Genomic DNA, 27,974 nt, shown 5'->3' on the forward strand with positions numbered 1-27,974 from the left:
TGTCAGCCTAATTGCTATTTACAGCAAAACATCAACATGCGCACCAAAAAAAAAAAATCCATCAGGGATTTGTGTGGCAGATTCTCTCTGAAAGTAAAACCAGCATTTTCTGAGGTTGAATTAAAGACGTGCGGCATTAAGATGAAAAGCATTCGGTTTTTAGTCCTTTGTTAGTCATCAGCATGAATCATGGCCCGCTCGGAGGCGAAGGTTCACGTTTTGCCCGAAAGCAGAAGAAGACCCTTGAAAAACGTCTGCAAACATAGTCAAGGAGACGAAAAGATGTTGCAATATGGAAAAATGCCAGCTGGGATGCGCAACGTTTTGTTTTGTTTTTTTTTCTTCACAAAGCCGAACGACAATATTTGCTCATTCATCTTGGTGTTTGGGGACGGCTTTTAGCTCATTAGCATGTTTCACGCGTGTGCGCACGTGCGTCCCTGCTCAATTCTGCCACTCACCTACCTGTGGCAGATTTTCCACTTAACATGATAGAAAACGCCTTTGGCCATGAATAACACATTCACTCACAACCTCAGGCGGAGTATTACATGATCATTTGCCTGTGCTGGAATATGATGATAAAAAAAAAAAAAAAAAATGGTAAAATTACCCTTTGGGAAGTGGCGACGCGCTATGAATTTAAGGACTCTGAAGAGATAGAGAAACGGAGGAGGATACAAAAAAAAAAAAGAAGAAGCTGCAGCAGTCAGTCGTGATTTGTGTTCCCTCCAGAATTGTGGTTGCCGGGAGCCAAGGGAGAGAGGAGCCTGTGCTTATCCTTGGGTGTGTGTGCGTGTGTGTGTGTGTGTGTGTGTGTGTGTCATATGCACGTCAAACTAATGGAGTGTCGCTTGCCCGGCAGTGAGCAGGCATCAATGTGTGATTGCAGCTGTGCATTGAAAGATCTCTAAAACCGAGAGACTCGTCAAGTCCTCGAGCTCCAGCAGCAAACGAGACGCGGCGGTAAGCGTCGCCATCCGAGTCAAACGACGGCTGGCTGGCTGGCTCGCTGCGTCTCGCGAGCGTCATTTAGGCTGGAGTTAACAAAGTGGATGTTCAGAGGAGACTTTCCGAAGAAGCTCTCTCCCCGTGAGGAACCTCGCTCCTCGTGTTGCCTGGCGACAAGGTTGCCAGGGAGCAAAGTTTTGATGTAAAGTCAAGAGCACAATAGCGCAAGTCTTCTCTTCTCAGAACGTTTCAGAAGGTTTTGTTGGATTGAAAATGGAGAGCACTGTAGTGGGGGAACACATCTAATGAGACCGAGGATTTTTTTTTTTTTTTTTTTAGGAGGGTCCTACGCTGATTCTTGAAAGCCAAGGCCAGATGGAGAAAAGCAGCAAACCCGGAGATATTTCATGTTTCGCAGTGGCTACCGTTTTGAGTTTGTGTATTTCTTTCCCCGTTGTGGGTTTCTCTTTGTTTCCTTGAAGGTACTACCAGTTTCTATGACGTCCAAACGGTTGGATTAGAAAAAAACTAAATTGGGTCAAAAAAAGAACAGAAACTTTTTAGGTTATACATTTGACCCAAAAAGTTGGGTCAGTTGCCAAAACTTGGGATTTTTTTTATAAATATATAATAAACAATAACCTTTAAAGGTTAAAAAAAAAAAATTCCAATCCACTGTTTGACTACCACTCAATTTTCTGCATTGACCTAGTATTTAGTTTGAAAAAAAAAAAAGAATAAATAAATAATTCTAATAATATTAATATTAATTTTTTTTTTTTTTTTTTTTTAAGTACAAAATGACCCAATTTTAGGGGTTGCTTTGTACCAAAAAACAAAATTGCGTTAATTAGAATTTCGGCCCAATTTTGACACAAATTTGGTCGTTTTGAACCAGAGTCTAGGCCGAATGAATAACACAAATCAAACCAATTTTTGAGGGTTCAATGAACCCGAAAAGGTGAGTCAAATGATCCATTTTTAATACATAATTTGATCATCTTTCACCCAATTTTTAGAGTGTACTATTCCCAAGTTTGGATCCAATCCTAAGCAATTCCACTCTGAATTATTTTTTTATCTTCACCCCATCACTACCTGCATTTTTAGCCTCGAAGACTGTAAGTCAGGAAAAAAAAAAAAAAATCAGCACGATAGATTTGCAGCCCGGACTCATTCAGCCGCACCGGGTTATATTCAAAGCATTTCCAATTCAAAGAGGAAATAGGCCGAGAAATTTCCTTCCTCGTGCCTCCGAGCGGATCGCCTGCTGCCTTGCTTCATAACGAACGGTGGCGCACTCGAGATCAAGCGTGGACTTAACGAGTAGGAAAAAGGCAGCGTGGAGAACGGAAAACTTGCGCCAAGGCTAATAGCCCGCCCGGCAAGAGTACAGACTGTACGCTACTCAACTATTAATGGACAGCAATTGAAAGATCCAACAAGGCTGAATATGTTCCATAAAAGCTGCTGTTGAAAAAAAAAAATACAAACTAAAACATTTACATGTATATTAGTATTGTTTTTTTTTTTGATAGCACTGTGGGCCAACATTCCACATCCATCAAAAGTGGTTACAAAAACTCGACTGTCACCGATGCCGCCGATCTCTCACATTTGGTCCACCTCCATAACGCCAATTTCGCATTTCAACACCCCACCCTCCAGGAATCTAGCAAAAATACTCCATTTGGAGTGGCACGCCCATCCCAGACTTCCATCCGCCTGTAGCAGCCAGAAGAGTTTGTTGCATACAGAGAGGTTGTTTTGCTAATGCCAGACGCTCCCGGGAGGCCTCGCAATTCAAACGGATGTTCCTCTTGTCTCAAAATCTGCATTTTTCATCTGCTGTAGGCCCCGCTGGATGATCCATAGCCGCCTTGCTCTTCCACTCTAACCGTATTTATTTCTCCTCCCTAGGCCAGACAGATGGGAGTGTTGGAGAATAAAAGCGTCACTATTTACTATATTATTTACTAGCCAGAGTGTTTGGCCCCTTTAGCAGGACAAAACACCTCGTCCTCCTCTTCCTCCTCTTTCTTCTCCTCGGCTTACCTGTGCCACTTAGGATTTACGGTCAACAGCTATCCCCGTTAGAGACGTTTATGAGGTCGATCAAACATGTGCGAGTGCCGCAATACATCACAACAGTCATAAAAGTGCATTGAATGCTTGGACAGTTTTTTTTTTTTTTTTACTGATACTGATCATTCCATTGTGTCCTACAATATAAATTCGCCACTCAATTTGGTGCAATATGATAGTTTTCGAGGAAGGGGAACGCATTTGTCGAGATTTTATACAGCCACACACACAAATACACACACGGAGATTATATCTTAGAGTAATCATGAAAAGGCAACGCATCTTTAATAATCAAGATTATCTGTATCAAGGCCCAAGAAGGCAGCGAGTGTTTTATTTGCATGAGGTCAACTTTGTGTTTCTAAATTGTTGGGTGTGTGTAATTATAGGCAGATTAAAGGCGGGAGGGGGGCTTCCAGAAGAGTCTTTGATAGGATTAAGCGCTCAATTCTTCCATTAATCTGTAACCACACTGTTCGGATTCAAAGATGCTAGTCAGGAGTGCAAACTATTTAAATTCTTTGTGTGTTCATTAATTTTTTTTGCTTCTGCTTCATTAATGTCACCTGTATTGATTTTGGTGTTGGATTTGAAAGTTTTGCTACAATTAAATATTCCGGTCGAGACGCCTCCGTGTCAAATGAATGCGGTCGTACAAATTGGCGCAGCCGGGAGTTCTTTGCCGCTGCGATCTCCGGCACATCACGACGGCGAGAAAGTATCATTAGCGAGCGGTGACTTTTTTTTTTTTTATTTGCTCTAATTGAGCCCTATTATGGAAAAATGAAGTGGAGTTAGCAGGCAAGCAGCAGCGTGCGCTGCAACTATGGCAACCACTAGGGGGAAGAAGAAGAAAAAAAAAACGCCTCACCTGAGTGGATATATGCGGACGGCGGAATAATTTACAGTGGCAGAGTCATTTTTCAGTATACGCAGATTGTAATGCGAGCGGAAAAAGGGAAGGAAAGGAGCGGGTGGCCAAGCCTGGCTCGTTCAAGGGTGGCCAATCATCCAATTATCTGGATAAAACAGGTGGCACTTGGTCGGGAAAGCTCATTAAATCGGCATTCAATCACGGCTCTTTGCCGTCACCGCCAATGAAAGCGCATTTGCCGCTTGCTCTGTTGAAATTCTTCAAACAGAGTCGGAGGAGAAGCTTTTGCCTGACACTGAATAATTGGACGCTAGCATCTCACCCGGCTCGCCGTTTGCTCGTCGTTCCTTGCGCGGAACGGTCGGCAGAAATGGAGTCGGTCCGAGCTCGGCCGGCAGAGCACGACATCCCATCTGTTCTGCCGCCGTCTTTTAATGTGCGTCTTTTCTTGCCGCTTACAAAATGGCATCGTCGCCGCCATTGTGCTCGTTTATGATGTGTGAAAGTTCAGTGGGATTTTTATGGACAAAAAGGTAGGACCTGAACCTGAGGCTAATTTTTTTTTTTTTTTTTTGGTGAGTGGGAATGATGGATAAAAACAAAGGTCGCTTTTTTGTTGCTTTATATTGTCAGGCACCATAAGTCAAGAGAGCCGCCTGCTGTAGCGCAACGCTAATTTAGCTGCTACTGCCCTCGATGGCGTCGAAGCTGCTAGGTTCACGAAGAACAAAAATCGTCCGTTCAGAATGGATTTGAGGTTCGGGAACATTTGAATAGCAATCAACGCCACTTCTTCAACATCGTCATCAGCGTGTGAGGTTCACAACGGTTTCACTCGCACAAGGCAGGAAGCGGGCGGGTCCTTTCTTACGCCGGTAATTCTTCGCGACAGCAGCGAGCCGATGCCATCGCGGCCCGTCACAAACAATCTGCGCTTTTCCCGCTGAGGCCGTCGCTGCCCAAAGTAGATTCTCGCCCAAAAAATATCCGGCGCAGAGGAGTATACATGCAGAGACGGTTATCCGGGACAAATACTTGAGATATTTTTTTTTTTTTAACCGTTTAAGAGGCTAGCAAAGTAGTAGTAGTAATGATAGTCATTTTTCATTGAGGATAAAGAATATATGCTCGAGTGTACTTTTTTATTTTCAGTCTACATGTGTTGCACCATCATTTGTGTTTGAATAGCTGCTGCTTAATGAGTTATAAATTAAATGAATTAGCATGCTAATGGATTTTTTTTTCTTTTGCAAGTGGGCCAATCAAAATCACAGGCATTGCTGTATATTTTTGTCCTGGAACTTTTCTAACAGCTCGTATCACTTTTTGCCCGCACTGAGCAGAAAATAAATGACAACTCGGGACCGATGCATTAAAGGCTGTCATTGTTACACATTTTCTCCTCGTGGTTAACATCTCTCTAACTCCCATTTGAAAATGCCATCAGATTGTGGCATCAAAATCCAGAAACTGTGTTAGGACTGGCTGTCAGGTTGGAACCAAGGAGAAAAATAGATCAATACTTAATTTTCTAGCCAGGAGATATGTTCAGGTGCTAATCGGGTGCGAGCGGGAAAGATGACGTGGAATAGCAAGCAGCTGTCAGCGCTAGCGGTCGTTTTTTTTTTTAAATAGCCGACCATCCGTCACTCTCCAGACGAGAGCATTGGCTCCAAAAGACGCTTGTCCCGGTGAGAATTTTTTTTCAACAATGTTCCGCAATGATGCAAACCAGAGAATAAGGTTACTCAAGGACGGCTCCGTCCGGGTGGCAAGCTAATCAAGCCGTCCGGTCGCCACTCGGGGAATGCGTGCGTGCGCAAATGCAAGCGGACGAGACGAGGTGAGACACACACACACACACACACACACCCTCCCTCCCTCCCTCCCTCCCCCCTGCTTCTTACAGTCAAGTCAAAGCTCCACTCAGACACACGAGTGCATATGCAGCTCCTCCAAAGTGGGAATTAATTAATAGTGACACCACAGCCAGTGCGCGTGCGAGGAGCGCGAGTGGTCATTAAATATTATGCAAAGCTTATACCCACACAGTCAAGCCTATCTCCCTCTCAAAGTCACCTCGAAAATCTTAAGAAGCCCTCAATTATCTTATTCGCCGGAGCTTATGGGCGCTAATGAAGGAAGCATGAAGAGGAAATTAGCTTCGTGGTAGGAAATGGTGGAAAACGGCCAGAGATTTATGGGAGAGCGGTCAAAGGGCGGCGTCTCTCGTGAGGTGATGCGGGGTCGCCATGGCAACGAGAGAGACGCGCTTGTCCTCGCGTCAGAGTAACGGCGAGAGACTCCAGGCCGGCCTTGAACGGAGTGAAGTTTCCTCCTCGTCGTGTTCCTCCGGCAGGCAGCCGCAGTCTTGAACAAAGTGACGTGATGCTTCTAATTGGCTGCCCTATGCCACGGATCACATCACACAACCGACGCCGGGAGAGCTCCGGCCATCGCCCCGTTCCACAAATCACCCACGGGAGGGAGCAACGGACGCACAAAAGCGTTCGCGACTTGATATTTGAGCAAATTGAGCCACCGAGCACAAAAAAAGGTTAAAAGGTGAACATTAAGCGTCCCCCCCCCCCTTTCTCTCCTTCCCGTGCCGGCTTGTGTACATCAAGCCGATGAGATCGTTGGACCTGTGAGCAATTGACTCGAAATTGCACGGAGCAGTCAGACAATCCATCGACCCCCACCATTCCGCAGCAGGGGTCACGCTTGACGGGGTCTTTTATTACCTCAAATTAGGCCTGCGTGTGGGTCCCACAGAGGAGCACATCCATCTCTTTGTCCATTTGTTGCTCTCGTCCCGTTAATTGACTTATTTGGCTCGGCGGCGGATTGTTTGGACAGAGAGCGTTGCCTCCGGCAGGCCCACAAATAACGTCGACTCTTATGCACATTTGTTACAAATCACCAATTCGGGGTGAGGTCAGAGAACAGGAAATAGATCAGAAGGCCGAAAAGTAAGGGGAGGGGGGTTTATAGCGTCAACACTGCTAGCAAAATTTCAATGTAGCCTTACTCTGCTAATATCCGGCCTTCCGCCATTCATAAGGACTTTATGAAAGAGTGTAGTGATAAACTGTGACAGTATACGCGTATCCAGCTTCAAAATAAATAACATGACTATCAATAACCAGATTTGAATGTAGCCTTACTTGGCTAATCCCCAGCCTTTCACCATTCTCAAACATTACTAAATCAGGCGGGAATGACAAAAGTGTGCAGTGATGAATTGTCACAGCAAAACAAATACCCAGCTTCAACAAATTCGCCATTACCATTGTAAACCATGCAAAGTTAGCAATGACTGCTCGTAGCATGAGCTATTTGTGACGTGCTGTTTGTTACTATACAGAGCTAGCAAGTTGTTGCTGCTCTGAAACTGCAGAAAAATATAAATTATACATACACGTTATAAATATAAGTATATATATAAATTGTATATACATATGATATATAAATATACATATACACACTTTTTGAGGGTTAAGATGAGCTAGCCAGGTATAGTTGGCTATTCTATCCTTACTATCTCTATTCTTGAAAAGTCCGCCTTGGAAATATATATTTTAATATGGTCCGATCTTAATTTTGGGGAAATCTCACTGTTTTAGTTTTTTGTGCTTTTGTTTTTTTTTCCCCGTCACTATCATTTCACCTGGTCCTAGCAGGCCCCACCCATCTCCCGTTTCTTTGCTTCCTGCATCCGATTGTCAATTCAAGTCAGCACCACTGAGCTATACTCAAATGAAGTTCCACAGTTCTGTAATTTTGTTCCCTTTCCTTTGATGGCTCGTCAATAACCGCGGATAGATGTAATTCATCGCTCCATTAATAAGCCTGTAAATGCATTTATTGACAGACGGACATGACGCCGAGCTGCGAGGCAATGTGGGGTCAACTCAAAATAGATTTCAAGCGCCCGGCGGCTCATTTGCAACGATTGAGCGACAGTGACGATAGCGATAAAATAAAAAAAAATAAAATAAATAAAAAAAGAACACTAGCCTAACAAGCCCCGCAGATGCAGTGTGTCATTTGCGGCCGTGCTCTGTCTCACTTTGCCGCTTGGGACACACAAATTACCCGAATGAGACAGTGACAGAGGTATTAATCTTAAAATGTTTTTTTTTTTTTTTACAAATCTGAAGCAAACCGTAGTGTGTTTGTGCGCAGTGTTGGTCGGGACTGATGGCAGCTGACAGAAGCATGGAGGTCAGCGTCAGACAGAAAGAGCTCCTCTCGTCTGCTTATCTCGCTTTTCCCTCTCTGATAGCAAATCATAGTCCTTTCCTCAACTCAAGCGAAAGGAGGGGGGGGGGGGGGGGGGGGGAGCCCGAAAGCTGAAAGCTGTCTTCATTCGCTACACACATTCTCTCTCTCGTCTGACTCGGGGGGGGCGGTTGCGCTGGCCTTTAGAAAGGCAAACTTGTAATCTGATAATTAACAATCTGCTAAATTTCTCAATGGGAAAACAGTCATGAGAAATGTCTGCCTCGTGCCCGTGAGTCGGATGACCTTTTGCCGAGGCTTGCGATGGCAGGCGAGGCGACTCACTTAGAAGCATTTAATTAGCTCCGCTCACGGCTGTGTGTGCTGCCGACGAGCGGCGGCGGGAGATGCGGCGAGGAGATAAGCGGCGGGAGGAGGAGGAGGAGAGCAATCGTTGAAAAGTCTACAGTCAATCACTCAAACTCCCTCCCTGCAAAACTGGAATCACTGGAAAGTGACAAATGAGAACGGCTTATCGCCATAGTAACCAACTATCCTCATTAACAGTTTCCGAAATGCATAGATATATACGCAAATAGAAAGACCTATATATAGATATAGAATGTATTGATATCTTCAAATAAATATCCCTATAACTATATACACACACACAAAATAAAATCTACACTCTCGTGTTGTGACTCCCATATCACTCACCAGGCCAAGCCCAACCTTTTAAAGCCACACACATTGAAAGTGACAGATTCTACAGTGTCGAAAATAACGATGGCAGCTACAGTTGGACAAATATAAACACCTCGCATTGCTAACTTATTATGCAAAATATATTTTGCGAAAAATATTTGGTGAAAAATATTTGACAGGCCCAGCCCCTAATGTTTGAGTACAAGAAAGGTCATAGGGGAAGGTCATAAAGCTTTAGAATTTATATAAATAATAAAATGTTTGCTACTATGTAAATTCTCATTTATCGCAAATCCCGCACAATAAATGTCAATCGACTTCATACTAATAAACGGTTGAAAGGTTTAATTGGCTAATAAATCAAATTAAATAAATGATAAACTAATGTTTGCTACTTTGTAAATTTGCATTCATCGCAAATCACGCGCAATAAATGACTTCATACTAATAAATGGTCGAAAGGTTAAATTGGATCCGCACTATGTTCTTTATTTGCGCTGAAACGACAACAGGCTCATTGACCTCGAAGCGTCATTTCTCAACAATCCATAAAAAAAAGGGCCAAAAGAATCAGCCGTGTCAATAAAGCGTCATTAAATTGCCACATTTGTGACGGACAAGCGGCGAAAGTTACGTCGGGCGGCATTTGTATGCAAATATGCGTTTAAGCGTGTCTGCCCTTGTGGGGAAGGTTTAATGAAGGAAGCAAGCTTAGGCAGTAGGTGACATTCAGCCACTGCCTAACCTCGGCGGATAGCTTCCCTGACGCCATTTGCGAATGTTAATTGCTTTTCAGACTCCTCGCTCTCCACCCTTGCCCGAGCAGCGGCAAACAAGACGATCCCGTCGCTGAAATATTGCAGATGTTGTGCGAGCGGCGATTGCGGGGGATTAAAAACGGCACAGGTATTCAATTTACTCAAGTGTGGCTGGTTTGAAAAGAAAAAGAAAAAACAAAAAAAAGGCAGAACGATGTCTCGTCTGCCCATTTACCTTCTTTAGCGTCTCCTGGAGGGAAGAGCGCTGCCAGATTAGCATACCCAATTGGAGAGAAAGCTAATCCGTCCAAATATAATTTAGCAAGAGGGGATCCGGCGTGAAAGGCGACAACCTTGCCTTGCGTGAATTTGGATGAGGTGAGATGAATGAAGGAACGTCTGCGATAGACATCTCTTCTATTTCGGGCGGCCGCTTTGAATTGAGCTAATCCGACAAAGTGTGCAAATGAAAACCTTGTCGCTTATGAGAAATCTTAAATATTAAAAAAAAAAAAAAACACACACACACAGAGATATAAAACGTTTTGATTCGGCCGTGGAAGGAAATTTGCCCGGATCAAAGAGATTAGCAGCAAGAGATTCGGATTATGTCTGACTTTCATGCTCAGTCACTTTTTCCCTCCACATCAGGATGTTAAGAACTCACAGTTTCGCACGCAAAGAGGGGGGGGGGCAGATAAGATTTCGTCAAATCTACCTAAATTCGCTTTTGTTTCTCGGGCCTATTAGAAGGATTGCCATTTGCAAAACGAAACGCTTCAGAGGGCCTCGACTTGACGAGCGATTACGGCTCGGAGCGTCCGCGTGTTTGGCGGCGATAGGATCTCGCGACCCCGTGATTGGCCCGAGGCGGCGATAAACCATTTATGACTGTTGTGAATGCGTGTTAATGCAAGAGGCCATTTAGCGGCGGAATGATGTTTAATGGCCTTTGCTAAGTGGACAACATTGCTTGGTCGCCTTCACGGCTATCAGCTGTTACAGCTAACACCCCCTTCTCTGCTTTTATTAGGCTTTGCAGGCACTCTCTCGGCCACCGGCGAGCAAAAGCCATATAAATGCTAACAAAAGACCATTGATTTTGTTTTCCTCCGCGTGTGTGCGTGCGTGCGTGCGCTACATCAATCTCATTAACATGGTGTGCGCAGGGCAAACGCTGCCACCCGAATGGCCTCCTGTGCAAAATAAGGCAGAGTAGTGAACGCCGGTGTCCATGATATGCAATCATTCGAGCCTATTACAGTGCGAAAGCAAGACCCTCGTAAACAAAGCCAGGGGAGATGGCGAGAGCACACTTTACAATGTTCTAAACAAACGACGCCACCGGTTGAGGTCGAGAAGCCTATTAAAAGAAGTTTCTTTCGGGAATGTTACCATCCCGTGTCGTTAGCCTAATAGCGTAATTGCTGAAGGGTTGTTTTTTTTGTTTTTTTTTTTCATAAAACATAGGGGATGGGATAATATGTTCAAAAACAAGTTGCCTCCATTTAGCATCTTGCTTACCTTTTATCTGTCGAGAAAAATAGTACATAAATTCATCAAAATATTTGTTTTGAAATAATTTTTTAAAAAATAGCTGGAATGAAATTAAATGGATTTAAATTGTCATGGCACATGCACGAGTAGAGAGCAAACAAATTGATTTAAATGTTACGTGTTCAAGCGAAATCAAAACAATGACCAGAGCAGAAGATAGGACATGTTCAAAGATCTCTATACACGTGGCTTGGTAGCTATGGCAACCAAACTAGGAAGGATGCTAATCAATCCGTCCGTCCAAAAAGCCTTTTTTTTTTTTCACAAACCAGACAGTGATTGCCCGCATATCTGCTGATCCCATCCAGCTATCCATCCTCATTAGACAACCTTATCGCCGTTGTTCCACTGCCACGTGCGGCCATGATCAATTCCTCTATCACTTATCCAGGACTTGATCAATCTTGCCCTACCTTTTAAAGTGTGTGTGTGTGTGTGTGTGTTTTACGACATCTAATTGGCCACATTGTCTGGCCGTTATTCAGGAAGGTTTTGACTGAAGAAACAAATGCCATGGAGTCAACTAGCGAGCGCTGCCGCTAGCCATAGGCAGCTTCGGAGCACAAAGCGGACATTACGGTGCGTGGAGCTATGAAAGCAAAATGGATCACCTTAAATGCTGACTCCTAAAACCCAAATCCTTTTTTGTGTTGAAAAAGAAGAAGAAAAAAGTCTTAAAAAAAGTTTCCGACGAGGAATTAACATGCTATGTGCCACTATGTTGCTGAGCTACTTTGAAGCGATAATTAGCATTTTGATGAGGGCTACTCAAGTGGATACACCTTTTGTAGCCTCTCTGCTGCCACGCTTGTCACGAAGAAAGTGAGGGAAGAAGACAAGGGAGGTTTTATTTATTAATAGTCAAGTTCCCCAAAGCTCTGTAAAACATCTCGTTGAGCTCCCCGCGGTGGGCGCTGCGCTTCAAAGCAATTAAAAGCAAGGCTGCCAGCATAGGGAGGCGGCCGGTAAAAGAGACGCAAGACCTGCGGACCGATCTCGCTTTATGAAGGTCCCGAGAAAGCCTGAGGATACGCATCTCGGGAGGCTTTAAGAGTAAATGTCCAGACTGACGAGGTGCGGAGAAGGATTGTTACGTTTGAACGAGCTCCGAGTCACAAAAAGCCCATTTCTTTCTTTCTTTGGTAGTAAGTTTCAGGTCATTGTCCATCTGCACTGTGAAGTGCCACCTGAAGAGTCCTGAAGCATTTGGCTGAATATGAACAGATAACAGTGTTTGGTCCCGGGGCGCTTGTACGCGTGTCACCCTGGTGACTTGGGCCGCCTGGCGTCTTATCTTAAGCAAACAGTCTGCAAGTCGGGTTTTCAAATTGGACAGTGATTTTAAATCGGAGCGGCAAATTGTTATTAAATCTATTTTTTAGCATTTTATCAGCTGCCTAAAGTAAAGCTTGTCCTTTTGCAGCAGCACTTGGAAATTGTAACGCGTGCCTTTGTTACATCTCGGCTGGATTGCTAAATGTATTTTAATTTGGCGTCAGCCGATCCTCCTTCAAGTGTCTCCAGTTGGTCCAAAATGTTTTGCCTCACACAACTCATTCTGGACTCCTTGCACATTTTAGACTTCGTTTTTATTTGTCTTGCTATGGGCTCGCACCTTCCCGGTGTCTCAGCTCCTAACACTTAATACAACTTTATCTAGCACATTTGAAAATCCAAAACCCCAAAGTCCTCTCCTCTGACCACAACCATGTGAGCATCTATCAACAGTTTGTTTCATCCAAGTAGGTTCTGTTTTCCATTTTTCTTTTCTCTCCCCGCCACGCATCATATGTGATTATGTTTGATCGGGGAAGAGGAAAAGGCCCGTTCGGATAACTCCTGAGTGTGCCCGCCTTGAAATTGAGCCATTACGAGGCATCTCTTAGTTTCGCTGCTCGTCTGTGGCTGCCGCTGTCGAGGTGGGTTATGCAGATGAATGCAGAAATCTTCTTCTGGGTTTGTGAGGCTTTTGTAAGTGACGACGTAAAAGCGACCCAAATCTCTAACGTGGGCAATGTCGCTTTAAGCATGTGCGTCATCTGCTTATCCTCACAGGTCTTGTGTGAACGCCTTTGTCAAGTTTGAAATTGAGCAAGGGATGAAGGTCAGTTGGACACAAAAGCAGCAAAAAAAAAAAAAAAAAAAAGATTCCATTGTACAGCATAGAAAGCAAATATGAATGCAATCCGTGCAGCATGTTTGATTTCATAGACAAGTTATTTTCATCTGCATTGTGATGCGACTGAACACATACTGGTCCTCCCCCAGAGACTGGCACGGCTCAACATTGCCATCAAGTGGTCACTTTTAGTCACAACCGCCAAAATGCACCTAGCTATTTAGTCAGGGGTCAAAAGGCCAAGGCTCTCGTTTTAAAACATTTGATTCGTTTGAGTGCTTAAAATGTGCCGATTGTAACAAGTAATTATTTTATCATGTAATTGTATTATGATGTAATGCAAATAGATTGCAACAGAAGAATTGGGTTTGGCGACTAGAAGGCAGAGACAGTAAATAAAGATAAGAACTTCATAGCCTATTCGGTTTGAGTGGAAATATATTGCAAAGTGGTGGGGAAAGACAAGAGGCAAAAGAAAATAACTGGTTCAACAGATTCATGGACACAATCCCAGTCAACAACACAAATCCAGCAAATCGCTTGGCTATACCCCCCAACTGAGGGTTTGGGGGTCGAGATGTCATAAGAATAAAAATCATCCCTCATGCAGCTGAGCAATTGTTATGAACTTATTTTTCATAGTAAATAGTACTTGGTAGATAAAAGTTTAAAACACACTGTTAAGTAAGTTTTCCCATTTTTTTGTTTTTAAGTTTTGACATTTTGGGTTGACTTTTGTGGGAGAAGAAAGAAACAGGCAGCAGAGCCTCCTACCGGAGTATGGGCTGAAGTTGTTGACCGAGAAGGGCATCCTTAGGCTCCTTGCCTTCATTGGCGTCTCAAAATAGGACATCTGGCCTGCATGGAACAAACAACAGCATCATAAATCAATTTCAAGCCAAAGATAACAAGATGCTAACAATAAGCTAGCACTTGCCTTGTACAATTCTTACGTAACCTTCAGACGTTCCATTTCAAAGCACAAGGTCATGTTTTGAATACACATAACATGCTATTCATAAGCAGTTTAGTATAATTGAGATGAGAAAAGATGAGATTATTTTATTTGACATAAAGGGAAATTAAATACATACACAAATCAAGTCAACAATGTCCTGGGAATACACATTATCGTTAGCATATGTTAGCATTGTGGCTAACGAGTGTTCGGAAACTCACCAGTTCATTGGATTTAGGAATAGCATACATAAAAAGGTCTCCGGCACAAAAACAGACCGGTTCTAAAAGCTGTAAGGAAAAAAAAAGTTTCAGTAGAAGAAGGCATTATGGTGCGAATAGTCACAATATTTGCAACTGACCTGGTGGCGGGGTATCTTAGCTTCTCCCCCAAACAACACAGCTAATTCAGGTTACATAGTGGCTAGCTGACAGGTGACAGCTCATTTAAATCGTGTCAAGGTGCGTTCAGGTACTGGTGGGAGTGTGGGGTAAATCGATTTTGTAGCCAAAAATTGACACACAAACGTTTCACACACATTGTGCAGCACATATAGTCTTCTGGCAATTTTTTTTCTGATCGTCCACTTCCATCTGTTCAGCGGTCAAACGACACCTTTGCTTAAATGCATTGGCGTGATCAAGGTCTAAATCTTTCCTCGCAATCAAGGTCTCAGCGAGCGGCAGCTATCAATGTGAGGTTATTTCTATCCCGCTGTCATCGGGACGTAATTAGCCGGCACGCTGTTCAATTTCACTTATTTCAAAAGCTTTTTTTTTTTTTTTTTCCTGGATCGATAATACGCTGCAGGCTGTGAACGGCTGTGACGCAAGGGAGGCGTTGATGCAGTTGAATGGCGGCGGGGGAGGGAGGAGGATCGGAGGGCTATTAATCGACCGGCTAAAGGAGATATTGGGTGTTCTCATTGGAGGTGGCCGCACGCTTACAAGTGCAAAGGAGATCAATCAAAACGAGTATTAGGTCGGAGAGGCAGCTTTACAACATGCCTTCGCTTGTGGATCTTCATCATATGAACCCTCACGGAGATGAAAACGCCCTCATTGATTTTTGTACACGTATATATTTAACGTGCGTAATTACAGAGGGAAAAAAAACAACCTGTTATGATGACATCAGCGTTTCTTTTTATTCTTCTGCGCTAACAGGCAGTGGACAAACACCGTTGCACAGACAAGGAGGTGAACACACACACAAAAAAAAAACTTGAAGAATCTGATTTCTTATTAGGCTGAGGTTGCAGTGGAAGATAAATGAACAGAAATAGCCATTGCAAACATTCTTCATCAAGGCAGCAGCAGCAGCTTTTGAAGCGATTCACAGAGGAATGAGCAGAGCAGATGTTCACAATATGGCGCTTGATGGCTGAAAGCGTCTCTGTGGGGAAACAAAATGCTTTTTTTTTTTTTCACACAGAAAATGGACGTGCAACAACAAACACGCATCAAATACGAGATGCATCAAAAAGTGTTGTCCGGTTATTTTGTTTTGTTTCTGCAAACACGGGGATGTTGAGGGACACGTGACACAAATCTAACTTGGTTCGTGGGTCACACACTTGGGCCCCCGCACCGACAGTTTGCACTTGCGTTCCTCGAACACGAACTGGCACGTCAATGGAGGCCAGTGAAGGTGGTGTTGCAAGTGTTGCAGTAGCGGTAAGCGACCACTGGGTGGGAGCAGTGAGTTCTGTCCTGTGACTTTTTCTGAGCTGTTTCGTCAGCTGAAAACGTGCAAACTTCAAGATGCCTGCAAAGTAATGAGACAAACTTTAACATAAGGAAAATACTATTAAAGATTTTATTGAGTTGTTATTGTTTTAAAAAAAAAATCAATTGCCATATGTGGTTTTAAAAAAGTGTCATTTTGGGGATGTTTTGGAATGTTGGAATATGTTCTGGTGAATGTATCATTGGGATTTAATGTGGATTTTATTTTTTTTGTTTGTTTCTTGTCGGAAACCATACATTTTTGTAACGAGAAAAATAATAGCCCGTCTTTTTTAAATTTTTGGAATACGTTCAAGTTGGAATGATGAGAATCAGTCAAGAAATATGAAGAAGCAAGTCAAACAAGTTAGCGGGATAAGATATAATAAAAGGTGTATTATCCCGTGTATGCGTGCAGCATTCACACACTAAAATAAATACGAGCACACACCGCAGTGTTCCTTCTAAAGGGGCGTGGCCTCCTGAGTGACATCAAGACCCTGCCTCCAGCTTCGTTAGATGACTTCAGTGTTATGTGTGCTGATTCTGTGTTTGACAATTTGTCACATTCCGTCCAACGAAGGTGACGTCGTCTCACCTGTTATAGGTGAACATCAAAAATGCCTTCTTCCACCGCCTCTAAATCCTCCTCGGCAATTGCTGGGCATGAAACAAAGAAGACAGAGCATAAAGACGAGGTTGAGTGCTTTATCAAATTGAGAAAAAAGAAAGGCAGTGCATTGTGGGCCTTTTATGTGTTTATCTTGTCACTTTGTAGCAGTGGCCCGGCAGCGGCGCTTAACCCACCGACATAAAAGCCGCCAGCTGGCACGGCGTGCCAGAGACTTTGGCTTGCGTCTGATGAAAAAAAGAAAAAAAAAAAACCCACACACATTGTGTGTTGGTGGCATCGCCGCAGTGAGCCAATTACATTTCCATTGCAAATGAAGCGCCATTGTGTTTAGGACTAGATCTTGCAAAGGCAACATATGCTGAGAGGGAGACTGAAGTGCCAGAGGGCAGTCCGGACGTAGATGAATTTTACTTCAACTTTCGTAAGGGTGACAGTTCCACCTGTGACTGCTCCAGGTGGCGGTGGAGGTCTTACCGGTGTTCTGGAGGTTCGGTGGAGGGTTGGCAGGTGGCGGGAAGCTGTAAGATCTGGCCTGGAGAGCGGGCGGCGTCTCGTGGCTGATGCTCTTGGTTCTTTTGCGGCACTCGACGGCCAGACGGCTACGACAGGCCTTGTGGCAGTTGACCCCGCAGGCTGAGTCCATGGAGGGAAGGGACGGCGGCAGAGAGAGGTTTCGCAAGAGGAGCGTCGGGCGGGCCGTTGGGAGGAGAGGCAGCGAGAGGCGATGGCGACGAGTCCAGGGGAGGGGTAGAGAGAGAGGGTCAGGCAGAGGGACGGGTGCCGACGGTAGGAAGTTACTGCGACACGTCATGCAGACACAGGAGCAGGCACACAAACACACAGCCAGGCCCACTGGACCCGACAACAACTCCGCAAACGACGGGGAGGCTGAGCCACGGACATTTGGGGATGAACATTTGGACATGTCCATCATGTGTTAAATGGAAAGCATTATGTTCCTGACATGTTGAACAAGTTATTCATTTCAATGATGTCCCTGTAGAGGGCGCTAGAGAGCTCTGAGTGGTAAAATTGTTCTTGGTGGTCGTGATGGTAAAATGAAGCTTCATGAACCAGTTGTATTTTTTTTCCTCCTTTAGATGGCGCACCCAGTTCAACATTGCGCTAAAAGGACATTGACTTCTCAAACCCCTTTATTTAAAACAACCGCGCCATCTAGAGGATTAAAAATATATAGCAACTAGTCCATAAAGCAGATTTGAAGCTTCATTTTACCATCACAACTTGGTGTTTCTGATAAACTTGTTTGTGTATATTTGTCAATCTTACCTTTACACTTGTAGCCCTGCTTGTAGAAGCCCCATATCTTCAAAGAAGAAGAAAACAAAGACGTCTTAGAGTTTAAAAGAAAGCCGAGAAATATGATCATAACACACAGACAGAAGAGTTCTTGTATTGGATCTTCTTAGTTTTGAGGTGAGGGACGCCATCTTGATATTCTGAATTAATGCAGCACGGTAAAACATAAGCACAGGTTGAAGCCGAACATGAAAAAGGATCTCGGTGGGACGGTCGGAGGCGGCCGACATCAAGAGGGATGCCGTAGGGGAGGGGGGGGGGGGGGGGGGGGGGGGGAGGAACGGCAGGGGGAACAATGACATGAAAGCAAGATCACACGCGGGCCCTGGAACATCTGAGGAGGCAGAAAATATCCTGACCTCTTCATACACTTTGACAACACACACACACACGAAACACACACGGTAGGCAACAAAGCGAGGACGGGTGAGCTTTGACCTTTAGCATCCGTGCACACCTACTTTTATTTTTCCTCATTAATTTTCCGTTGTAAAGAAATGGTTTCGCTCAATTTTTGTCTGTTGCCTTTTGCAGAGCAATGATAAGATGTTCTCCTCAACTGCTTCCGCTCAGCAAAGTGAAAATGATGTGTCATAATTATCATTGTTTGGTCGAAAGGAAAGCGGGGCAGAGGAGGATGCGCCGCTGACGTGTACTTGAGTCCTTATCTGGCTCGGCTTCTGTTTGGAGAAGCGCTGTCTCCTGCCAAATCCAAAACATGCCCTTTTGGAATACAATGCTCTTGCTAGAGCCCACTCGCTTGCACGGCAAATGTCAAGGGCCACAAATACGTCATCTTGCATACAATTAGCGCTCTAGCCGGGTTGTGAACTCAAAGAACTATTTATTATTTTTATTGTTGTTGTTATTTAGTTCTTACTTAATGCTTTATTTATGCTATGCAATTTATCTATTACTTTCATATATATATATATGGTTTATTTATTTATTATTTATTTATTTATTACTCTCATCTTTGCTTATTGTGTGCAATGTTCTCTTGAGTTTACGTCTGAAAAAAAACTAACCATTCCACATAATTGCAAAAAGAACAAGCTACTGCACTTAATAAAAAACAATAATTGACCTGCAATTATTTTATTTACGGCTTATTTACTATTATTGTTACTCATTTCTTACTTACTATTCTTATCTGTGTTATGCAATTTATTTATTACTCTCTTCTTTGTTTGTTATTTATGCGCAAGGTACACTTTTGTACTATTTTTGTGGGAGCGACTTGACGCAGAATTTCCTGAGGGAGCAATCTAAAGGGCTGAATAAAGTTGACTCCAAGTCTAATTGGCCCTGAGCTACGAAGGCTGCCTTTTGGAAATCAATTCTGAAAGCAGAAGGTGTCAGGGAGTCATTTGGAATCAAGAAAAAAAAAACTCACAAAGCCGGCGCAGTGCTCGCAGAAGGTGGGCTTGACGTAGGTGGCCTCGGCGAAGGTGTGGATGAAGCCCATCTTGCAGTTGAGGAGCGAGCTGGCCCTCATGAAGTAGTCGATCATCTCCTCTCGGCTGAGTTTGCCGTCTCTGCGGATGGAGGCAGCGCTCGGATTAGCGCAACTCGCTAAAGTCAGGGAACCGACCAACGGCGCTCACTGGTTCTTATCCAGATCTCCAAATTTGCTGAGGTAGGGGAAATTGTTCCTGATGGCTTCAAACTCATCTCTGGATATGTGTCCGTCGCCGTCCGTGTCAAAGTTCTTGAAGACGGACTGCGCGGGGCGTGAAGGTTGGAGATGATCGAGCGAGCGATGAAGAAAGAGAAGTTATCCGATATTTCCGATTACCTCGACCATCTTCTCGATGTGCTTCTTGATGACTGTCGGGTCGGCGTTCGGCTTGACTGACACTGCCAACTCATCCATCAACGTGGACTTCGGGTCGGGAGGTGGAGCGGGGTTGGAGTTCTGCTGCAATCGCAAACATCCGTGTGACTTTTCCACCATCCGGACCTCGAACTACCGTTGCTTACCGCTAACTTGCGAGGTTCCCTCTGCAACGACATTTGGTAGATCTCTTCTTCTGTGTGGTACTGGTCTAGAGACACCTGGGATCACGTGTGCTTATGAGAACCCGCTGAAGGCAAGATGGCGGCTTTGCATCTCCGGCAACCCACCGTCAACAGGTTGAGTAGATCCGTGTTGGCGTCCACGCTGGGCGGCGTGTTCTGAATGGTGGCCAGTTCCTGCAGGATGACGTAGAGCTGTTGCGTTTTGGCCAGGTTGACCCGAGTCTTCTCCTTGTCGGTCCAGTCCGGCAGCGCCACGTGTACGGCGATCAGATCCTTCAAGTGAACGCCCAGGATGGGAAATCGGAAGCCGGAGCTTTCCGAGAAACGTTTGCGGTATTGGCTGTAGTTGCCGCATGACGTCACCAGCTCGATGAGAGCGTTGAAAACCTGAAAAGGATCATCTGTATAACCCCGTCGGAACCGGCGGAGAATTTCAGTGAGACGCACCTTGTTGGTTTCGGCGCTGACGTGCGCCTGCGTGTCTTTGAGGCGTGAAATTGAGCTGTTGCTCAGGCCGCCCACCACCGCCATTAACGTGTTGAAGTTCTGCAGCTGCAGGAGTTTCTGTTGACGAGAAAAAGTCAACAATGTTGCTTCTCCAGTACGAGGTTCAAAGGGGGCAGGGCGACAAAAGTAAAAAAAAAAAAAAGGTTCGGCCCAGTTTGTGCATTAATGGAGCGGCATCAAAGTCGTAACGGGTTGTGAATGGCTCGCCGCGGGGGCCCGTGATGCCCTTCAGCCTGCAAAATCAATCTGCTGGCAGCTGTGTGGGAGGTCCGCCCTACCCGAGAGAGGATCAACTCATTCGGGTCGCTCGTTCGCAAACAGAGCGGAAGGCGGTCCCGCCGTTTACCGAGCACCTTATCAAACACGGACCCAACAAGATTCCGTTTTAGAGAGATTGCATTGGCCCTTGTACCTGCTCCTGCTCGGTGTGCGTGTTCCGAAGCTACCTGCAGCGAATATGCAACCCGACAATTGCAGCCTCAGGGAAAGCTGAGAGAAATGTTCAGGCTCTCGTATCCCTTTGTGCTCCCTCCTGCTCAAATGAAATCAACTCCAAAATCATTTTTGTCCCAGCGTGTGTTCCACCAAACCCACTAATAGGCCACTGATTGTCAATTGGTGATTCGTGGCCCTCTAGGTGTCCGTAGCGGTATTGCAGGCGGTCCGTGAAATTGGGGAATCATTGTTTCTAAAAAAAATAATTGGAAAAGAGAGAGAATTGTTTTTTTAAAAAAAAAAAAAATTCAAAACATTTAAAATTTTCAAATTAAAATGTTTTTAAATTTGAAATAAAATTGATTTATTATCAACTATTATTTATTATTATAGACTTGATGAATTTCCCAGCTAATTTTGTGAATCATTTACCCATCCAAATCACATTAAATGTAGCTGATATTCCCAAAATAGACAAGACTAGATGCAAATAAATAGCCTGTTATAGGTCTATCCTCCTTTGCTGCATAATGAAATAATATTCCGCCAAAGCAGTCGACCCCGAGTTGCTCCTTGGTCATAATGGTCTTGGTCCCTTGGAAAAAAACAGTCGAAAACCTCTTTAAACTGGAAGGCTTTTAACAACATGTGGGATCGTTCTGGAACATTCTTAACGGCAGATGAAGAGGAAGACATACGAGCAGATGGCGAAACAGAATGACAAGACCTAAGGAAACGATAGCATCAGCTGGAGCCGTATCAACGACAGCAAAGCGAAGAGCTGAAAGGATGACGAGGCTCCGTCCAATCAGGAGCACCGTGTAAGGAGATGGGACTAAGATGATTTAGGACACGTGTACAAAAGGAGCTCGAGGGAAAATAAAAAGACGGACCTGTGCGACTCTGATAAAGTGCGAGATGACCGAGGCTCTCTGAGGCGCCGTGGGCTTGCTTAGGACCATGAGCTGGATCCACTGGGAGACGCTGTTGAAAAGCGTGATGAAACGTTCCAGCACGGGGTTGTCCACCGTGCAGCCGTGCATCACGAAGCTGTGGTAATCCTGAAACTAAAAAAAAAAAAAAAAACACACCCGCGAATGAGATCAAACCGAGGTCGATTGCGCAATCCCACCTCATGACGACAGGGCCTGCTCAGCTGACCAGAATCTTGCAGAAGGACTTGTACTCCAAGTAGGTCAAGTGCTCGGCTAGTTCACAGGAGTCGAGGTGGTCGAAGAGCAAGGACATTTTCCTCTTTTTGGACACGGACGGGACGCGCTGGGTCACCTGACGCTTCCATTCGTAAGACGGCCTGTGGGCAAGCACAAGGATTTCATGTTGCCTGCTCCAAGTTCCTTCGTGTAGACCGCTGTAGGGCCGCTGAGGTCGCGCCAAATATTTTACGAGCTTTTACGAGCCGAGAACGATAAAAGAAAACCAGACAGAACATTTTGTGGCTTACACGCTCTCGATGTCAATGAGCTGGCTCTGGCGCTCGTTGCCCTCTGTGCTCAGGAGGTCTTTGAAGTCCTTCATCTGCTCGGTCAACTCCGGGTTCAGATTGAACTCGGCGGGAAACTCAGAGATCCAATACCTGTGGAGCGTAAACGCCGTGCTACTTTTTTGCAAAGACTCCGATCCGATCGGCGCAAACGAAAAATTGTTTCTCACTTGACAAGATGGCAAATTTTGCTTCGGTGATCTGCTGTGCAGCCTTCCTCTTGAGACCTGGCAAAAGAGTCAAGGGGAAAACCTGCCATGCTTCACGCTTGCTGGATATTTTGACAGGATACTTATGGACCAACTTGCCGGCCATGTCAGTCGACGGGATGTACCAAGGGTGCATCATGAGGAACATACGCACCAGCGAAGGGTCCCCCAACGCCCCTTTCTCATCTAAAACAAACACGAACGGAAGGTTGTTGCATGTTCACACCATTTTTTTTTTGGTGTTAAATCAAAAATAAATTACAATAATACTAGAATGATAAAGAATGAACGATAATGGAAAAAATAAAGTCAATGAAAATTAAATACATAAATAATATACATAATTAAGTAAATGTGTAAATAAATTGATTTAAATGGCTGAAATGACCAACCAAATGCTTGGATGCCCGCCTCCACCAGGCACAAACAAACAAATAAATAAATAAATGGCTGAAATGACAAACCAAAGGCTCGGATGCATGCCTCCACCAGGTCGTCCACGGTGGTCGACTGCTCAGACGTGGCGGGCTCCATAACCGCCGCCCCTCCCTCCTTCGCGTGTCACACTATACACACAATACAAAGTTAAATGGCTTCACTTTCTGACCACTCTCACGATATGAATTTGCGGTTCGTTGGGAAAAACCGATAATCGCCAAGCTCCAAGGACAGGAAACCACAAGCTATTATCTCGCCCCAAAGCAGCTGCGGTATACACACGAGAATCTGTCAACCCAAATAAATGTATGAGCACCTCATATTATGTACAGTAAAAGCTACAAAGCAAACTGACAAATAACTCGTTTTCAAATCGGACGAGTAAAGACTGGTCAAATATTTCAACAAAAAAAAAATAAAGATGCACGATTTGACTTCGCGGGCCACACAAAATGATGCGGGGGGGGCCGTACCTGGCCCCCAGGCCTTGAGTTTGACACCTGCGGTATAAGCGAACGAGCTCGATGCTACGTTGCAACGGTATGTTGGCGGCACGGGTACGCTCGTCTGTGGGAACCATGGCAACTGCAGTGTCAATCCTGAAGATGCCCCCACCCCACCAACCCCACCAACCCCACCAACCCCACCCGGTGTCTGGCCATGTGTGGCGCAATGAAGCCTTCCACTGTGCCTTCTTTGCTGCGGAGCAGTGGGAGGACACACTCAATTACAGGCTTCAGCGGCTCCCGAACGCACGCACACACACACGTGCACGCCTCTGCGGGCAAATCGTTAAAAGGAGACAATAAAGTCATATTCCCCCGTACGCCAACAAATAAATGCACAGATGGTATCTTTTTCCAAATCAATGGTGCACAGGTTTGATCGGTAGATTATGATTGTCACAATTTCTTTTTAAAGTTAATAGAAAATGGCTGCAATGTGTCAATCATTGCGGCAAGGGTGAGCTGAATTGAGTCAACCGTTCCTCACAACAAACTGTCGCCAAGCTCCTTTTGCTCTTTGTGCAGCATTTGGCATCTTTGCCCTCACTTGCCGTCCGACAGGTCGTTTTTGCGTCTTGCGCGGTTGCCTGGTGATGGCAAGTCAAGTCCTTCGATCCGGCAGATTATAGAGAGCGGTGGGATGGGGAGTAAAGGCATCTTGACAGGTCCGGTCTGGCTGTGCGCCATCTGCCACCCGGCTGGAAAATGTCACTTCAGCTCTGGATTTTCTGCACCGCCCCACTAAATACAAAACACTCATTTGATTTACTAAAGAGTCCAAGGAGTAACATGAGACAGATGGAAACGCGCCTCGGTTGATGACCCATAATGGGCTCATTTTATTTCCGGTACGTAAATACTTGATGTTCACGTGTGCGGCTATTGATTTGCCGCAGATGTCGATCTTCTCGTAGGCGTTGGATAGCCAAGAGCTTCGGTATGTACCCGGTTCTGAAATAAAAGTCAGGCCTGGCCTGCTGAATGATGTGAACGCAGACGGATAAGACGGCTGACTATGAGAGCTGTCAAAATGTACCGATTAATCGACTAGTCATCGATTATCTAATTAATTGACAACTAATTGAAGAACCGAGTTATCGTTTAGAGCCGTTTTACCATAGAATTGTCCAAATCCTCTAGTATCAGCTCAAAAGTAATTATTATTTTTTTTATTCATTCATGCAAAAAAAAAAAAAAAAAACGATTATCATTTGTGTTTAATCAAAAGAAGACATTTGCAAATATCTGCTTTTACTTTGTAAAACTACAACCATACTATTAGCCAGTTTTAAAAGTTTGGTGATTCAGCCCTCTTATTTATTTTTTATCATTAAACAATACAAATACAATTTGAAGTCAAATAAAACTGTATGCGCTATTCGATTAATCGACGGAATCATGGATTCGTTGGCAAGACTAAGTTTGCTTTGTTGAAGCTGCTTTTTACAGCTCGCCTCTACCCAAACCAGCATCGGGCTCACGCCCACGAATCCAAACTGTGAAGCCCGAGACGATGCGTTGCTAACAATGGGTGACTGTGTCAGGCTTTTGTTTTCCGCTTCCTGCTCAGACTTCTTTCCTTTGACTCTTTGCCCCACAACAAACACAGGAAAGGCGTGACCTTGCGTCCGTGTGTGCGCGTGTGCATGTGTGTGTGTGTGTGTTGACACGAGTAGTATGGATGCAATGTAAAAGACTTGCGTTCTCACTTCCTCTTTTTGATCACAACTTCCTTTGTGAAACTCTGACTGCACTTGGAGTTGTGTAGAAGAACAAATGTGAAATGTGCACATACAGTATGGTTTTTTTTGTTTTTGGTTTTTTACTCTGTTCAAGATTTCAGTCGTTTTCTGCTTGCTCTGCAATAAGGTCGCTTCCTGTTTCTGCTGGAATCCACAAATTGCACTCACAAACGTGAGAGGAAATGTTCACTGTTGCCTTTTGTTTTTGACAGCCATTAAGAGTTATGGATCCCAGGTGAATTGCAAAGCACGCTAGCCGTGGCTTTGCTTATCTAACTTTCTGTGTTTCTTCACCATTTTATGCTTGGATAAGCTCTTGTTGTCATGACAGGAGGATAAATCTCAGAATGACCTGGAAAGTGTTTTTTTTTTTTTGGACTGAGCCTGCACAGCCAATTCTGTTTTATGTTTTGCTGTATTTAAAGAATAAAATTTAAAAAAAATGTTTTAGGGGCAGGAGGGCTTCAATGGTATTTTGTAAACAATAGTGAAATAGATCATTTGTAGCAAATTTAGGAAATAAAAATATACAACATAATTTCTTCTAAACAGAAGTAAAATATATCATTTGCAGCAAATTTAATAAATAGAAATATAAAATATATAGTACAACAGAAGGAGTCATTCAAAGCTAGTTTCGTTTGAATTCTGAGTTTCATTTAACCCAACCCACCTGTTAGCTCCTGTTATTGTTCTTCAACCCTCAAAGCCATGCAAGAATTGCAAGCCTTTCACATCGGTGAGACTTTTCAGAGTTCACTCAACTCAAACTCATCACCTCATCCTCAAGTTCCATCTCACTCGTGCACTTTCTTTGTTCCACCTCGTCTTGTTCGCAGTGAGCAGTGCTGATAAACCAATTCCACAGCCGCTGCCCTTTCGACGAATGAAAGCCAAAGCTCCCATAAGGTCAAGAAATGAGCTGATTGAGTCGTTTGCTCTAACTTCTCTCCGCTCTTCCCTCCTCCGCTTGTATTTTCTGGCATTAAGCGGCAACAATGGAGCCAATTAGGGCCCGAGAGCCCGATAAGTGCAAAGCGGGCGGCGCAGGTGGAGGCGGTAAGCCGGAGGTGATGTTAATATCACGGGTAATTGCACTGCAGCACTAGTCGGCAGAAGGAAGAAAAAAAAGATGGCACCGCTTCAGTTTTTGCATTGGATCATGACCATTTATTAATGACTCATTTTGCTGTGTCTTGTTAATCAAATGCACCCCGAAAAAATGTTGTATGCTTCCTGCAGCTGCCAAAGCTTTAAGACTAAAGATTAGCGCTTAAATCCCACTGCTCTGACGCGAGGAAACACATCGGTGAGCAAAGATGTTGCAAGGGAAGAAATGGCACCCAAACGTTTTTAAAATCCCCTGCTGGGTCCTCATCACAACTGCAGTCTGCAAGCAAGTGGTGCCGAATAAGTTACACACTTTCCACACATATTCAAGTCACCGTGACGTCTATTTTACGGCCCGGCATTCCTCCATCCTCTCGGGTGTTTGTGTGGAATGTCGCCGTGTAGTTCTCGGTGGCAACACACCAATCGTGCTGCTGAGCGAGACGAGTGGACTATTCTGCTCGAATTCAACCCGCAATTTATTCCCACGATCACTAATGCGGCGATTTCAAGTCGCTAGATTGTCGTTTACACCTAAAAGTCCATCTGGAAGTAAAAAATAAATAAATAAATTCGCCTCTTACCTTTAAAAGAAGATAGTTCCCATGCCCTTCGTGTGCAGCCGGAACATTGACACCAACTGTGGAGTGAGCAGGGACATTCGCTCCTCCCCAAAGAAAAAGAAAAAAAAAATGACGATCTTTTGGCTAAAGGCGCTTGAAATTAAACTTATCAGAAGTGCCTGCAGAAATGGCCAAAGCAATATATATATATATATATATTTGTTTGTTTTTTTTTTATCGCATGTTGTCGTTTGGTGCAAAAAGCAGCGAGTTCACGCGAGGATGCGTGTCAGCCGTTGCAGTCATCTCGTCAGCGTGCCAAGTCCTCTCCTCCGGCTGTGTAGTGAGTGTGTGTGCGTGTGTGTGTGCGTGAGTGTGTGTGCGTGTGTGCAGCTCGCATTGCAGCTCCGCGGTCCCGCCTCTTGGCGGCGTCACGTCAATACCCTGCGCCAAGCGGCCGCTGCGTGCTTGTGAGTCACGTGCAGCCCGTCCAACTCATCAAATAAATCAATAACATGTTTAAAAGCCGTAAAAAAAAAACTTTGAGTCGCAATGCGGGTTGACTTCTTTTTCAAACGCTACTCATATAATAATCGTCATATTTCTGATTTTCATGAACGTAGCATACCAAAGTCCGCCTTTATCACAAAGTGAAAGTGAAAACGTAGCTGGCAAAGTAAGCGTGGTGTGACGTTAACTATTGAAAAAATGACTTTGTACAAGGCAAAGTATTTTCTTGATCACAAATTTTGATGCCTTCAGTGTGAATCTACAATTTTCATAGTTGTTAAAAAAACTCTGAACACGCGCACACACGCGCACACGCGTCCTGTTCTGAAAAAATGCAAATCCCATCCATCCATCCAGCCATCCATCCATCCATCCAGCCATCCAGCCATCCAGCCATCCATCCATCTTGCTCTGCTTATCCGGGGTTGGGTCGCAGGGGCAGCAGCTTTAGGAGGGACTCCCAGACTTCCCTCTCCCCAGCCACTTCATCCATCTCAACCCAGGGGATCCCAAGACGTT

The 27,974-nt window shown here is 44.5% G+C and overlaps 2 protein-coding genes across 9 annotated transcripts in view; both read right to left on the minus strand.

Moving 5' to 3' along the window:
* nrxn2b (neurexin 2b) overlaps positions 1-14,823 on the minus strand; it is a 243,218-nt gene extending 228,395 nt beyond the window's left edge. The window contains exons 1-3 of one of the 6 annotated variants that reach the window (XM_088392174.1): positions 14,593-14,823; positions 14,453-14,521; positions 14,048-14,131 (exon numbers count right to left, since the gene is read on the minus strand). The gene's annotated coding sequence lies outside the window, so the exon portion shown is untranslated. The remainder of the gene's footprint in view (positions 1-14,047; positions 14,132-14,452; positions 14,522-14,592) is intronic. The other 5 variants (XM_088392166.1, XM_088392112.1, XM_088392156.1 and 2 more) reach the window with 5 other exon arrangements.
* A 530-nt stretch (positions 14,824-15,353) lies between these two features.
* Positions 15,354-27,491, minus strand: LOC148403278 (RAS guanyl-releasing protein 2-like). 3 transcript variants are annotated; one of them, XM_088392200.1, is made up of 18 exons: positions 26,967-27,490; positions 25,946-26,377; positions 23,051-23,152; positions 22,670-22,772; positions 22,548-22,604; positions 22,339-22,470; positions 22,038-22,188; positions 21,770-21,943; positions 20,382-20,498; positions 20,040-20,321; positions 19,896-19,970; positions 19,711-19,833; positions 19,520-19,635; positions 19,309-19,450; positions 17,883-17,919; positions 17,067-17,225; positions 16,557-16,618; positions 15,354-15,998 (listed from the first exon to the last, which is right to left on the minus strand). In XM_088392200.1, the coding sequence occupies exons 3-17, from the start codon at positions 23,118-23,120 to the stop codon at positions 16,560-16,562; spliced, it is 1,797 nt and encodes a 598-aa protein (XP_088248326.1). In that variant the 5' UTR covers positions 23,121-23,152; positions 25,946-26,377; positions 26,967-27,490; the 3' UTR covers positions 15,354-15,998; positions 16,557-16,559. The 3 variants fall into 3 exon arrangements, with proteins under 3 accessions (XP_088248326.1, XP_088248327.1, XP_088248318.1); XM_088392201.1 differs by lacking the exon at positions 25,946-26,377 and having other exon boundaries at positions 19,711-19,830; positions 26,967-27,491; XM_088392192.1 differs by lacking the exon at positions 25,946-26,377 and having other exon boundaries at positions 26,967-27,489.
* Positions 27,492-27,974: the final 483 nt, after the last annotated feature.

This window comes from Syngnathus floridae, chromosome 1, assembly GCF_059516105.1.
Source record: "Syngnathus floridae isolate MCC-2025c chromosome 1, RoL_Sflo_1.0, whole genome shotgun sequence".
Lineage (NCBI taxonomy): Eukaryota > Metazoa > Chordata > Actinopteri > Syngnathiformes > Syngnathidae > Syngnathus > Syngnathus floridae.

Excerpts from the sequence above, each read along its gene's own strand:
- LOC148403278 (XM_088392200.1), bottom strand. The coding sequence starts at position 23,120 with ATGGAGCCCGCCACGTCTGAGCAGTCGACCACCGTGGACGACCTGGTG. Across the intron at positions 22,605-22,669 it reads GCCGGCAAGTTGGTCCATAA|GTCTCAAGAGGAAGGCTGCA; the intron begins GTATCCTGTCAA and ends CTCTTTTGCCAG. Across the intron at positions 19,834-19,895 it reads GGGAACCTCGCAAGTTAGCG|CAGAACTCCAACCCCGCTCC; the intron begins GTAAGCAACGGT and ends TTGCGATTGCAG.